The sequence below is a fragment of the Aquarana catesbeiana genome, linkage group LG03 (genome assembly GCF_042186555.1).
Source record: "Aquarana catesbeiana isolate 2022-GZ linkage group LG03, ASM4218655v1, whole genome shotgun sequence".
Taxonomy (NCBI): Eukaryota; Metazoa; Chordata; class Amphibia; order Anura; family Ranidae; genus Aquarana; species Aquarana catesbeiana.
The window spans coordinates 552,517,566-552,531,820 of record NC_133326.1 but is presented as its reverse complement, the minus strand read 5'-3'; the positions used below and the strand labels follow the sequence as shown (position 1 = coordinate 552,531,820).

Below are 14,255 nucleotides of genomic sequence, written 5' to 3'. Positions count from 1 at the left end.
TTATCCTCCCAGCAGAGGACTGGTCCCTATGGCTCCTCTTGAGTCAACCACCCCCGCTCCCCCCCCCCCCCCCCCCCATGGTCTAATGGTTTTGTGTGGTGGACACTTCCTGACATCATCAGACCTGCTCTGGACCTGGGATGTCACAAACTGTCCACCACTGGATCTTGGAGGAGCACTGTTTGCGGATGGAGCGGAGGATCGGGTGAGTGCAAGCTTTCTCCAATCCTCTATATACCAGTGTTCTCCAAACTGTGGCCCAAGGCCGGATGCGGCCCTTTGCTTGCCTTTATGCGGCCCTTGGGAAACTATTCCTCCTATGGACACCAATAGCAGGGCATGGTTCCTCCTTCATGCATCAACAATGTGATAGTATTTTTCCCACTGACCCTAATGATGGGGCATAACTTCTTCCTCTGACACCACGATGGGACACTATTCCCCCCACTGAGACCAATGATGTGGTACTATTTCTTCCAGCACTATTTCTTCCTCCGACACCAATGATGGGGCATAACTTCTTCCTCTTACACCAATGATGGGGCATAACTTATTCCTTGGACACCACAATGGGGTACTATTCACCACACTGAGACCAATGATGGGGAACTATTCCCCCCCACTGATACCGAAGATGTTGTACTATTCCTTCCAGCACTATTTCTTCCTCTGACACCAATGATGGGGCACTATTCCTCCTATTGACACCAACAACGGGGTGCTATTCCTCCAACTAATACCAGTGATGGGGAAATATACCTTCTTTACTGATGACAAGGGAACTATGTCATTTTTTTACTCACACTGACCACCAAGCCAGAGGCATTGTCTACTCCCACTGGTCACAGTCCCGTCCCCCCTAAAGTCTGAAGGACAGTAAACTGGCCCTATGTTTAGAAAGTTTGGAGACCCCTGCTCTAGACAAAAGCGAGCAATTGACCCATGCGATGCCAGCAAAAGCCCCACTGCATGGGAAAACTTTTTTTTTTGCCTGGTGTTGGGCATTTAGGGGTTTGTCTCATCCATGTAAACTGATACTTTCTGTTCGAGAGTTTGTGCTGTGAAAAACATCAGACTTGCTGGCTGGATTACCAGATGGAAACGGAAGAAAGCCTAAAAAAGGAAATGAATACAACCATCGCATCTAATGCTGCAGTATAATAAATGTTTGCTTTGCGGTTTTATACTGCTTTAAAGCGATTGTATCCTCCTCTTGCACATTTTTACATAAGGCTTTCCTGTAGGTTAAAATAATATCTCCTAAACCTGTATGGTTTAGGAGATATTCACCGTGCATGCAGCCGCTGACGTCATGCAGCACATGCGATCTGAAGGTCCAGTGGATGCCACCGGATCAATCAGAGCTCCTTGCCGAGAAAAGGAGGACTCCCGCGCATGCCAGCTCCCTCAGTGGTGACTGGGAGGCAGTGCGGGCGCTTCATTCTAAGGTAAGTATTTCATAATGAACTAGTATGTGATGTATACTAGCTCATTATGCCTTTTGCCTTACAGGGTTTTTTTTTGTTTGTTTTTCTTTTGGTTAGGGTATACAACCACTTTAACTGTACTGTACTTACCCCCGAAGGTAGCAGATTCAGGGAATTTAGCTGGAACAGCTCCAAAAAGTCTGTGTGTGATTATACACAGCACAACCCATTTTGCTGCTCCTCTTTATGGTGTCTTTAGATTACAACTGAATTAGTTTGCTTTGTATGATGCGTGTATTGAAAGATGAGGGATGCTGGGGCATGCAGCACAGCGCTCAGCCTTACTTGTTCATTATTTCCCCGCACACAAATCTTGCCAAAGATTGCCAATATGCCACAAAGCGCAGAGTAATTGCAATATCATTTTTTTTTTTTTTTTTTATGTTGAATGCTGTTTTTGGCTGGACTCCCTGCTAACTTGGTTGGTCCCAGGACTGAACGCTCTTTCTCCCTCTCTTTCTCTCATTACAGTTGTGTCAGGCTCACTCCCAGCTGGCCCAGTATATGGAGCGATACAGGTATTCTCTATAATGATACTGTAATTGGCTCTGTAATCTGCTTCCTGTAACATGTTCATTTGCCTAGTTCTTTTCTTCCATTACTGAAGATGACAGCTCTCTGCTCGTGTTCAAGCTGCGATGGCTAAGCTATTTTGTTTGCTGTGCACAAATGCTTGTCCTGCTTTTAACACTGTATAAAGCCTATTTGATGTCGCTACTTCACTGATGTCCTGCCAGCTCGCAGGGCTTTGCTTGAACATATACACACTCATGGAATACATTTGGCAGACATCTGGAGGGCCTTGAATGAAGGCGGCTCTTATGTGAAGATGGCATTAAAGTGTACGCAAACCCAAACAGTGAACTGCTCTTGTTTGCTTCCTTTTGGTCTGCTGAATATACCATTAGAAGTGTTTTGTTATATTTGTTCAGTATGTGCAAAAAATGGCTGTTAATCCTGAAAGAAATCCAGTGAACTCATTGTGTCCTGTGCTTTTGCAATGTTATCGCAAAGGTTGTTCTCAGCCCTGCCTAGTTCATTGTCTTTTCACTGTAAGGCCCCTTTCAAACAAGGCGTCGGATCGGGTCCGGCTGTCCTTTCTTCACCCAGACCCTCCATTCTCCTCTATGGAGAGCCAGATATAAACAAACCTGTGTTCCTTTTACACCCGGCTACCTCCATGTCTGATCCAGCAAAAAAAAAAAAAACAGAAGGAGATCCATTCTCCTCTGGCTGATCAGATCGAAGGGGAGTCAGGAGTAACCAGACAGCCGATCAATTTACCTCCGGCTGCCCATAGAGTACAGCAGGCTGTGTCAGTGTCCGCTCTGCTTAAGTGGAGCGTGCACGGACCTGTCATCCGGCCACTTCACTTAGCTCAGCAGACAGGTCCTCTGCTGAGCAAAAACTGATCTGGCCAGTATGACAGGGGCCAGACTGTCATTTGCTCCTATAAATTGTATTCTGTTTTATATTGGAATACAGCCAAGCCTCTCCATCATCTAGGCTACAATACAGGCAAACAAACCCTCAGTCATCTACAATAAAATATAGGCAAGCCATTAAAGTGGCACTTCACGCAAAAGGGGAAGTTCTGCTCTCCCTCCTCCACGTTTGGCACATTTATTTTTTTTGGGGGGGGGGGGGGGGGGGTACCTGGTTTTGACAGGTACTCACTCCCAATTCCAGTCGGATGGCCGCGGTAATCCAAGCAGAAGTTTTTGGCCCTTCCCCCTCAGCCTTCTGGGACACGTCACAGGTCCCAGAAAGCTGCTTAACCCTTCAGATAGCGTAGCGTAGCATGGCATGTGCAATGAGCAGGCGGCTGTGAAGTTATAAGCAGTCACATCCGGCTGCCCACAGGTGCTGGGGACCGAAGTCCGGTGAAGAAACTGGCTGGGGTGAGGACATCGATGGATCCTGGGACAGTTGACTGTTTATTAAAATTCAGCAGCTACAGTTTTTGTAGCTGCTGGCTTTTAATTTTTTTGAAAGGTGACTGAAGAACCCTTTTAATTATATATGTTACATAGCCAAGCCTTCAATCATCTCTATTACAATAAAGCTCTTAATCATCTAAGTTTTGTTCCTCAGCTCTAGCAGCACAAAACATTGCAGATGGAGAACGGGAAAGTGTTTTTCACTGAGAGGAAATGGTAATTAAATGTGTAACTAAAGGCAAAACTTTTTTTTTTTCATTTTGGGATAAAGGAGGATTATAACACCCTTTAGGTTTTTTTCATGTGTCCCATTGGGAACATTTTCCTTCACCTCTTCTCTCAAAGCCAAAACATGAAGTGAGAGGAAATCCCTCCAAAGTTAGGGAATCCCATTGTGTCACCAGGGTCAAAAGAACTAGTGTCCTCACTGGAAGATTTCCCCTCTATTAGTGTTGTGATGTCAACCAAAAATTTGAGATTTTCTTTTACGTTCTCTAGAGAAGGTGAATCATTCTAACGGGACATAGACAGCAATAAAACCTGACAGATGTTCAAATCCCTCTCTGCGCTATAAAAAAAAAAAAAAGGTTTATCCCGGTAAGGAGATTCAACCTCTCCATTTGTCCTGTTTACCATTATTAAAAGTAAAAGAAAATTTTGGGTTGTCCCCAGAAAAGTAATAGAGGGCAAATCTTCCAATGGGGACCCTAGTTCCAGTGACCTGAGGGTCTCCAAGGATTTCCCTTAATTTGCAGGGATTTCCTCTCACTTCCTGTTTGGCTATTGGGCCGGGAAGTCCAGGGAAATCTCCGCAATGCAACAGAAGTGGCGAACAAAAAAAATCTGGCAGAGGTTACAGGTTAGTAGGTGAGGTTGAAAAAAACACACAAGTCCATCAAGCCCAACCTATGTGTGTGACTTTATGTCAATATTACATTGTATATCCCTGTATGTTGTGGACGTTCAGGTGCCTATCTAATAGTTTTTTTGAAATTATCGATGCTCCCCGCTGAAACCACCGCCTGTGGAAGAGAATTCCACATCCTTACCACTCTCACAGTAAAGAACCCTCTATGCAGTTTAAAGTTATAACCCTCCTTTACTCTATCCAAAATGAAAAGCAAAAATCAGTCATAAAACATAACTGGCTGGAGCTCCTAGTCACTCTATGAGTGGGAGCCCAGACTCTTGGTCACATGATCATTGTGACAGCCAATCGCAGTGATCACATGACTGGGAAGCCCATGTAACACCTCTATCATTGCAAAATGTATAAAGGGCCAGCCTCCGCTATTCAGAAAGGGTTAATGTACTATAAAAAAAAATAAAATAAAAACTTTTGGTAGTGAAGGAGGCAGACATAGAAAAAATACATTTAGACCCTCCTTTGCACAGTGTATCATTATTTAGGTAAGGGCTCCTCTCTCATGCACCCCTGTAGTGTTGGTCATGGTTTGGAATTATGAATGAATGAAGATTTAGCGAGTTTCATTCTCTCTCCTTGTTTTTTTCTGTTTCCCAGGAGTCGTCTCAAAGCTAAAAACCTGATGTACATAAAACAGATTCTGTTCCTTCTGGAGAAATTTGTGGGCGCACTGGGAGGTGAGTGTCGCCAGGCTCTTTGCCGGAATCTCACTGAGAATAATATGTCGTCTTAATTTATATCTAAACCCCCAGGACATGTAGTTGTTTCTGTGGTTTTATGGTCTTGTAACTATTGCTTCTTCTTGGTTTAATTGTTTTTAGTTATATACAATGAGTTCACAGTGGGGAATGTCTTCATAGTGAACTAAGCTGAATCAGTCCTTGTGGGAACGTAGCCTGACATCGCTAGAAAACATGGTGATGGTGTTTAGGCGGGAGGCCTGTTTAAAGTGGACCAAGCCTCAGATATATTTTTCATGTTTAGTGCCACCATGCTATGTTAATGTGTCAGTGTAATACTTCCAGGTATTTATTACATCTCACAGAGATTACAGTACTTCCTCTGACAATGCCTTCATCTGCTTTTCTCTCTATAGGGATGGTGCCATCTTTGTTTAGGCACTATCCAGGGGTTACCATCTACTTAACTGGTATGCCAGCTCAGAGATAACACAATTGTGTACATCTTGGTGCCTGTGCAGATCTTGGCTATGCTCACAAATGTCACTTCCTGTTGCTCCTACCTAGAAACTTGGGAAACGCTTTCTTCTGCCTGCAGCAGACTAATGGTATCATCACAGCCTAGACAAAGTCACTGGGCTGGTGCTAAAGGATGGCTTTTTATTGATAAAAGATGGAGCTTTTCTGCCACTGCTGTATGGTATTCGTCCACACCAGTGAGGAGTTATACATGCTCCCTTTCAGCTGTCAGATGGAAGTGGTCAACTGTTTCCACACACCCCTGATATACTCACATTTTGATTCCCTATGTGATAGTAAAAAAAGTTTAGTGAAAAAATAGTTACTCAAAAACCACTTAACCCCCCCCAATCCCCAAAAAATTTCAGCCCACCCCTACAGTAATTTTACGGCTATTATTCATGGTTGAAGTGATAGTAAAGGCTCTTCTTTCTTTCTTCTTTTTTTTTTTTTTTTTTTTTTTTAGTCACAAACATGCTATAACAACCCCGATCCTCCTCTTCTGGGGTCCCCTGTTGGCGCTCTTAGCTCCTCCTCTTCTCTGTGTGTCACTGTAGGAAGCCACTTCCAATGGTGGCACACATGTGGGCTCGAGCTGGGCTGTGTTCATCTATTGACACACACAGTTTAAATTGGCCCCGCCCCTGCTCCCTTTTCATGGGATTTGATTGACAGTAGCAGGAGCCAATAGCTCCTGATGCTTTCACTTAGTCCTGCTGTTGTGATCTGGTGCAGGCAAACCCACTACATTTGTGACCTGCGTTTGGGGTGTCTTTAACTTAATATCGACACCCGCTGCAGATCGCAACTGCAGTGTGTTTTGAACATGGTGCTGGCAACACGCATGGAACCCAGGTCTCCCACACTACGTTCTAGCTGTAAAGGTTTAACATCTTAGGTATATGTTTCCCTGGTGTAACTTCATCCTTTATATTATACCAAAAAAATGGTTAATATGTTGCCCTTAATATGTTGTCAAATTCCTGATAGGTGCCTGCTGTAGCATGTACTTGTATATCTATATACACTATATCTATATCGTTTCAACTTTAAACTGAATGGGTTGTTTTACAATCACTTTAACCTTAGTGTATTTTTTTGCTTGAAAAACGTTTGTGCTAATATTGTGTGGCATAAAGTTTTAGAACTACCACCATTTTATCTTCTATAGATAAAATTATTATATTTTGTGTGCAAAAAAAAGGCAAAAACAGCTGTGGCAGCTAACGGGTTAGTGGTTTTGCAACAAAGATAATTTTAAGTAAACTTGTATACAGTTGTGCTCATAAGTTTACATACCCTGACAGAATTTATGATTTCTTGGCTATTTTTTAGAGAATATGAATGATAACACAAACTTTTCTTTCTTTCACTCGTGGTTGGTGTTTAGCTGAAGCCATTTATTATCAATCAACTGTGTTTACTCTTTTTAAATCATAATGACAACAGAAACTACCCAGATGACCCGGATCAAAAGTTTACGTACCCCATTTCTTAATACCGTGTATTGCCCCCTTTAACATCAATGACAGCTTGAAGTCTTTTCTGGTATTTGTGGATGAGGCTCTTTATCTTTTCAGATCGTAAAGCTGCCCATTGCGCTTGGCAAAAAGCCTCCAGTTCCTGTAAATTCTTGGGTTGTCTTGCATGAACTGCACGTTTCAGATCTCCCCAGAGTGGCCCAATGATATTGAGGTCAGGAGACTGAGATGGCCACTCCAGAACCTTCACTTTATTCTGCTGTAGCCAACGACAGGTCGACTTGGCCTTGTGTTTTGGTTTATTGTCATCTTGGAATGTCCAAGTACGTCCCATGCGCAACTTCCTGGCTGATGAATTCAAATGTTCCTCCAGTATTTTTTGATAACATACTGCATTCATCTTGCCATCAACTTTTTTTTTTTTTTTTTTTAACAATAAATTTTTATTGAAAGTTATTAATTAGCAATACAAATTGTCATTTACTTTTGTCATATGTATCCATCATGGTTACATTGATTTAAAAAGGTTTTGCGTAAGTATAAAATACTTGATAACCTGTACCAGTCTACCTCTAAGGGGTTCAAACTGTAGGCATAGCCACCAAATTAACTAGATAGTTGGGTTCAAAAAATGAAAACGAAAACAAAACTTGCAAATCATATTGAAAAGGTAGGTCCAAGATGCTAGATTACATCAAAGATATGCACATAAATGGCTTAACGGTACTTCAAACTTGAGAATAAGTTACAAGTTACACTCTTTTAAATAGTTGGATGCTCTAGGATGGGATAGCCAGGTATTCCATTTTTTTTTTTAATGTGATGGTGGAGTAGTTTTTATAAGCAAGCATAAGTTTGTATTGAGCTTAAATATTTAGTCTGGCTATAGCTGCCGATAAATTGGGTGTGTCCCTTGATTTCCAGAAGCTGGTTATAGTGAGCCTTGCCGCTACTAGTGTATGGATTACTTTCTTGCCATCAATCCCCAAAACATCAGCGATCCACCTCCATGTTTCACAGTAGGAATGGTGCTTCTTTCATCATAGGCCTTGTTGACTCCTCTCCAAATGAACTGTTTATGGTTGTGGCCAAAATGCTCAATTTTGGTCTCATCATTCCAAATGACCTTGAAGTTTGAAGCTTGTCTCTGTGCTGCTTGGCGTATTGTAAGCGGGGTGGCATTTGCATAGTAATGGCTTTCTTCTAGCGACTCGACCATGCAGCCCATCTTTCTTCAAGTGCATACTTATTGTGCATCTTGAAACAGCCACACCACATGTTTTCAGAGAGTCCTGTATTTCACCTGAAGTTATTTGTGGGTTTTTTTTTCATCCCGAACAATTTTCCTGGCAATTGTGGCTGAAATCTTAGTTGGTCTACCTGACCGTGGTTTGGTTTCAACAAGACCCCTCATTTTCACTTCTTGATTAGAGTTTGAGCACTGCTGATTGTCATTCTTAATTCCTTGGATATCTTTTTATATCCCTTTCCTTTTTTATACAGTTCAACTACCTTTTCCCGCAGACCTTTTGACAATTCTTTTGCTTTTCCCATGACTCAGAATCCAGAAACGTCAGTGCAGCACTGGATGAAAGATGCAAGGGTCTGTCAGGAGTCCAGAAACTCATTGACCTTTTATATACACACACTAATTACAAGCAAACATATCACAAGTGAGGATGGTTACCTTTAATATTCAAACCCTTTGTGTCAACTTGTGTGCATGTCATCAGGCCAAAATCACCAGGGTATGTAAACTTTTAATCGGGGTCATTTGGGTAGTTTCTGTTGCCATTATGATTAAAAAAGGGTAAACACAGTTGATTGATAATAAATGGCTTCAGCCAAACACTAACCATGAGTGAAAAATGTTTGTGTCATCATTCATATTCTCTGAAAAATGGCCAAGAAATCATAAATTCTGCCAGGGTATGTAAACTTATGAGCACAACTGTATATCGTTCCATAGATAGTAAAATTCCTTCCTGATCCCCTGAGAGGCAATCGGATATCCTCTGGATCAACTTTACCTATAAATGGTAATTTGCGATTCCCCTGTTTAGGATGGACCTCAGCATTTCTGTGTGCGTGCATACATCGGGGTGACACTTGAATGACCTGGGTAAGACTTGAACTAGAAATGACATTGTTTAGGTGTGGCTATTTGCATTAAAGTGGTTGTAAAGGCAGAAGGTTTTTTATCTTAAAATGCATTAAGATAATAAACCTTCGGTGTGCAGCAGCCCCCCTCAGCCCCTCCTAATACCTGAGCCCTATCTCGATCCAGCGATGCCTGCGAGTGCCTCGGTCATCCGGGACTCTCGCTCCTGATCAGTCAGCCAATGAGGAGAGAGAGGAGGCGGGGCTAAACTGCGGCTTTGTGTCTGACTAGACACACGGAACTGGTGCTAGACTTAGGTGACCCCATAGCAAGGTGCATGTTGTGGGGGCACTCGACAGGAGGGAGGGGCCAGAAGCTCCAGCCAGGGACCTGAGAAGAGGAGGATCTGGGCAGCTCTGTGCAAAACCACTGCAACGGAGCAGGTAAGTATAGCATGTTTGTTATTTTAAAAAAAACAAAAAAAACTTTAAATACCTCATTGCAGGAAACAGAGGAGAGAGTTCTATGTTCTGCCCCATATCTAAAAGTGCTGTATTTATTTTTATTTCATGGGGCTCTGCTAGGTAGGTAAGGAGGTGACGGGGGGAGGAAAGTACAATTTTACTTTAAGGAAAGCCGATAAATGAATGAAATAGGTTTATGTTACAGCTTTACACAAAGCAATCATACATATGTTTTTCAATCTTCCGACGTACCCTCTTCATATGGTCCTTTGCTGCTAATTAGTAAATTCTTATTGCCTCCATATATGAGAGCAAGCTGAAAACAGTTGTTACTAGCAGACCCACTTAGCTGCCATGCAACCTGGCACCAAATACCTGGCAAGAGTACGCTGGAGCTCCTAGCACTGGAGAAGTAATGTGATTTGGAATCCTATAATCCTACAGAGGGGAGCAGCTCTAGTCAGTATGCATTTGGGGTTGACACAACAGATGGTGATTTCTGGAAGCTGGTTCGCTGAAATTTGCAAAGGCTGCCATTTTCTGCATATTGTGTTGTAGAAGCCTCCAATGTCTGTATTAGAGTTTATATTTGATATTAAAAAAAAGTACCCAGATTTTACCTGTTTTCCAGTTTATGTGAATTTTTATTGTAGACCTGAATTCAGAAAATGAAGTTTCCTATAGGGAACACCTGGAAATGTTAAAGTGATTCTAAAGCCTGAAGTTTTTTAACCTTCATGCAATAAAAACACCTTCAGTACGCAGCTGTCAATCTGGTAAATTCACTAAGAGTTAAATAACAGCAAATAAAATGTGTTAAAATTACACATGCTGTAAATTAGTTGTGAAAGTTAAATCCACTAAGAATTTAGTGTTAAAATGGTTGTAAAGGCAGTTTTTTATTTTTTATTTTAATGCATTCTATGCATTAAGATAAAAAACCTGTGTGCAGCAGCCCCCCTAATACTTACCCGAGGTCAATCTAGATCCAGCAACATTGCATGACAGGCTCGGCTGCCTGGGACTCACCGCCTCATTGGCTGAGACAGCAGCGATGCACCATTTAGCTCCCACTGCTGTCAATCGAAGTCAGTCAGCCAAAAAGGACAGAAAGGGGGCGGGGCAGGCCACAGCTCCATATCTGAGTGGACACATGGAGCTGTGGCTCGGCTCTGGTGCCCCCATCAGGGCTGCTGATAGAAATCACGGGGGCCCCATACAGACTACCTGACAGGCACACCCCCCCCCCCCCCCCAAGAAAATATTAAAGCTATATTTTGCTAAAATACAATAAAATCTTTATTAGCAGACACAAATACAACATACCTCACATAATTCCTGCTAAATCTAAAAGATAAAACTGAGTTAAAAAAATAAAAATGAAGATGAGATCAGAGAGAAACAAAGTTACTGAGATAACAAACTCAAGAGCAGAGCTAACCTTAGGGCCAGCGCGGGGGTGGCCCATACAGAGAGGGGGATTAGGTGATTTAGCTGCTCTTTTTCAGCAGATAAAAGCTGGCAAGAGGGAGGTGTGGAAGAGACCAGCTTCCAGCTGCTGGAGGAAGAGTTCTGCAATTGTCGTCCATCACAAATTCCCCTCCCTGTGTGGGCCCCCCTGTGTGCTCGGGCCCCCTACAAGAGGATCAGAAGTCCCCCGCCCCCCATAGCAAGTTGCTTGCTGTGGGGGCACTCAACAGGAAAGAGGGACCAGGAGCGCCGAAGAGGGACCCGAGAAGAGGAGGACCTGGGCTGCTTTGTGCAAAACCACTACACAGGGCAGGTAAGTATGAAATGTTTGTAAAGTCTCTGTTATTTTTAACTAAAAAAAAAAAAAAAAAATCACTTTAAATAAGGAATGCAGTATTTTTTCAATTGTTCGGTAACTACCGCATTTTCTCATGCGGTAATTTATCGCACATGGAGTTGGTTAATGGTTGTTTAACCACTTCCGGACCGCCTCATGCCGATATACGTCCTTACTTTGAAGAGGAATATCGTTGTTATGGCAGCAGCTAGCTGCCATAACCCCGGTATCATCATCTTCGGCCGGCGGTCCGCTTTCCAATAAGAATGGTCTCTGCAGTGGATTCGCCGTGAGATCACTTTTATCGGGGGCGGGAGAGGCCCCCCCCTCCCGCCGCACTCCGGTGCCCTCCGCTGCTTACCTTAGCCGCCAAGAGCGGCGGAGGCGATCGGATCCTCACCCTTGCTGGGCATGGAGACGAGTGAGGGGAAGATGGCCCCCACCCGTCTCCATAACATTGCAGGGCAGAAGTGACATCAAAACGTCACTTCTGCCCATAGCTCTTAAAGGACCATTTTTTTTTTTTAATTACATTTTTTATTGCATTTTAGTTTAAATATGAGATCTGAGGTTTTTTTGACCCCAGATCTCATATTTAAGAGGTCCTGTTGTGTGTTTTTTTCTATTACAAGGGATGTTTACATTCCTTGTAATAGGAATAAAAGTGACACATTTTTTTATTTTAAAAAAACAGTGTAAAAATAAAAGGTAAAATATAAGTAAGAAAAATAAAATTTTAAACGTGCCCCGTCCTGCCGAGCTCGTGTGCAGAAGCGAACACATACGTGAGTAGCGCCCGCATATGAAAATGGTGGTCAAACAACACATGTGAGGTATTGCCGCCATCAGAAGAGCGAGAGCAATAATTCTAGCCCTAGACCTCCTCTGTAACTTAAAACATGCAACCTGTAGAATTTTTTAAACGTCACCTATGGAGATTTTTAAGGGTAAAAGTTTGTTGCCTTTCCATGAGTGGGCGTAATTTTGAAGTGTGACATCAATTTAATCGGCGTAACATGATCTTTCACAATATAAAAAAAAATTGGGCTAACTTTACTGTTGTCTTATTCTTTAATTCAAAAAAGTGTATTTTTTCCAAAAAAAGTGCGCTTGTAAGACCGCTGCGCAAATACGGTGTGACAAAAAGAATTGCAACGACTGCCATTTTATTCTCTAGGGTGTTAGAAAAAAAAAGTATAATGTTTGGGGGTTCTAAGTAATTTTCTAGCAAAAAACTTGTAAACACATCTCAAAAAGAGGCTCGGTCCTTAAAGCGGAGTTCCACACAAAAATGGAACTTCCGCTTTTCGGAACCCTCCCCCCATCCGGTGTCACATTTGGCACCTTTCAGAGGGGAGGGGGGTGCAGATACCTGTCTAAGACAGGTATTTGCACCCACTTCCGGCATAGACTCCCATGGGAGTCTATGCCTCTTCCCGTCCCGACCGCGCTGTCTGCTGGAGAGAGCAGGGAGAGAGCAGGGCTCCCAGGAGAGAGCAGGGACCACTAGGGACGCGCAGCGCGACTCGCGCATGCGCAGTAGGGAACCGGGAAGTGAAGCCGCAACGCTTCACTTCCTGATTCCATCACCTAGGATGGCGGCGGCAGCTGCCGAGAACCGAGCAGGTTCTCGGCGTCCCCTGCCGACATCGCTGGACCCTGGGACAGGTAAGTGGCCATGTATTAAAAGTCAGCAGCTGCAGTATTTGTAGCTGCTGGCTTTTAATATTTTTTTTTTTTTTTTGGCGGTGTGGGTGAACCCCCGTTTTAAGTGGTTAACGCCGTTGCTTATAACATTTTACATTAGAACATGTTTGTTATTTTTCTTTTTCTTTTCGTTATATGACGGCGCACCCGAATTCCCGCTCCCGCCCACAGGGTCATGCAGCGCGGTGGTCGTGCCATGTTGCTAGGACAAACGGCGTGACCCCGATCTCTGTAAAGAGCCGCTATCATGGCTCTTTAATCATGTGATCGGCTGTGTCCAATCACAGTCGGTCACATGTAAACAAGGAAGTGCGGGTAATCGGCTCTCCTCGCCTCACACTGACAGAGTGTGTGGCGAGGAGAGCCAATCAGCGGCATTTCCTCACAGGGGACAGTGAGAGATGTAATCAGGGCACTGGTCATCAGTGCCCTGATTACATTAGAGGGCCACCAGTGCCAGCAATTAATGCCCACAAGTGCCAACAATCAGTGCCCACCAAAGCCAGAAATCAGTGCCCATTAGTGATGCCAGTCAGTGCTGACTTTCAGTGCGGCCTATCAGTGATGCCCATCAAAGCCACCCATTAATGCCCATCAGTGCCGCTTATCCATGCCCCCTATCAGGGCCCGTCAGTGGCACCTATCAATACCGACCAGTGCCACTCATTAGTGCCTCCTCATCAGTGCCACCTAATCAGTGCCCATAAGTGCCACCTCATCAGTGCCGCCTCATCAGTGAAGGAGAAAAATTACTTATTTACAACATTTACTGACCGAAACTAAGAAACTTTTTTTTTCCTAAAAAAAAAAAAAATAAATAAAAATCCCAGCAGTGATTAAATACCACTAAAAGAAAGCTCTATTTGTGTGAAGAAAATTATAAAAATCTCACATGGTTACAGTGTAGCATGACCGCGCAATTGTCATTCAAAGTGTAACAGCACTGAAAGTGCCCTGTAGATAAGTGGTTAATCTAACTTTTTTTTTTTACAGTAATCTGTATTTGGGGACATTGAAATGTTAACTACCTTCTCCAATGTATGTCTCCTGATGCTTAGTAATCCAAGCTGTGTCTTTTTCATGTGGATCTGTTGCCTGAAAATAGCTGTTAATCTGTGTTGCGCTTCTTTACTAAATCCATAAT

The 14,255-nt window shown here is 43.1% G+C and overlaps 1 protein-coding gene across 5 annotated transcripts in view; it reads left to right on the top strand.

Moving 5' to 3' along the window:
• The window catches only part of DDX11 (DEAD/H-box helicase 11), a 226,642-nt gene that overhangs the window by 153,533 nt on the left and 58,854 nt on the right, over nucleotides 1–14,255 (top strand). For all 5 annotated transcript variants that reach the window (XM_073621668.1, XM_073621667.1, XM_073621669.1 and 2 more), the window contains 2 exons: nucleotides 1,959–2,005; nucleotides 4,950–5,029. In XM_073621668.1, coding sequence (XP_073477769.1) covers nucleotides 1,959–2,005; nucleotides 4,950–5,029 — 127 coding nt within the window. The remainder of the gene's footprint in view (nucleotides 1–1,958; nucleotides 2,006–4,949; nucleotides 5,030–14,255) is intronic.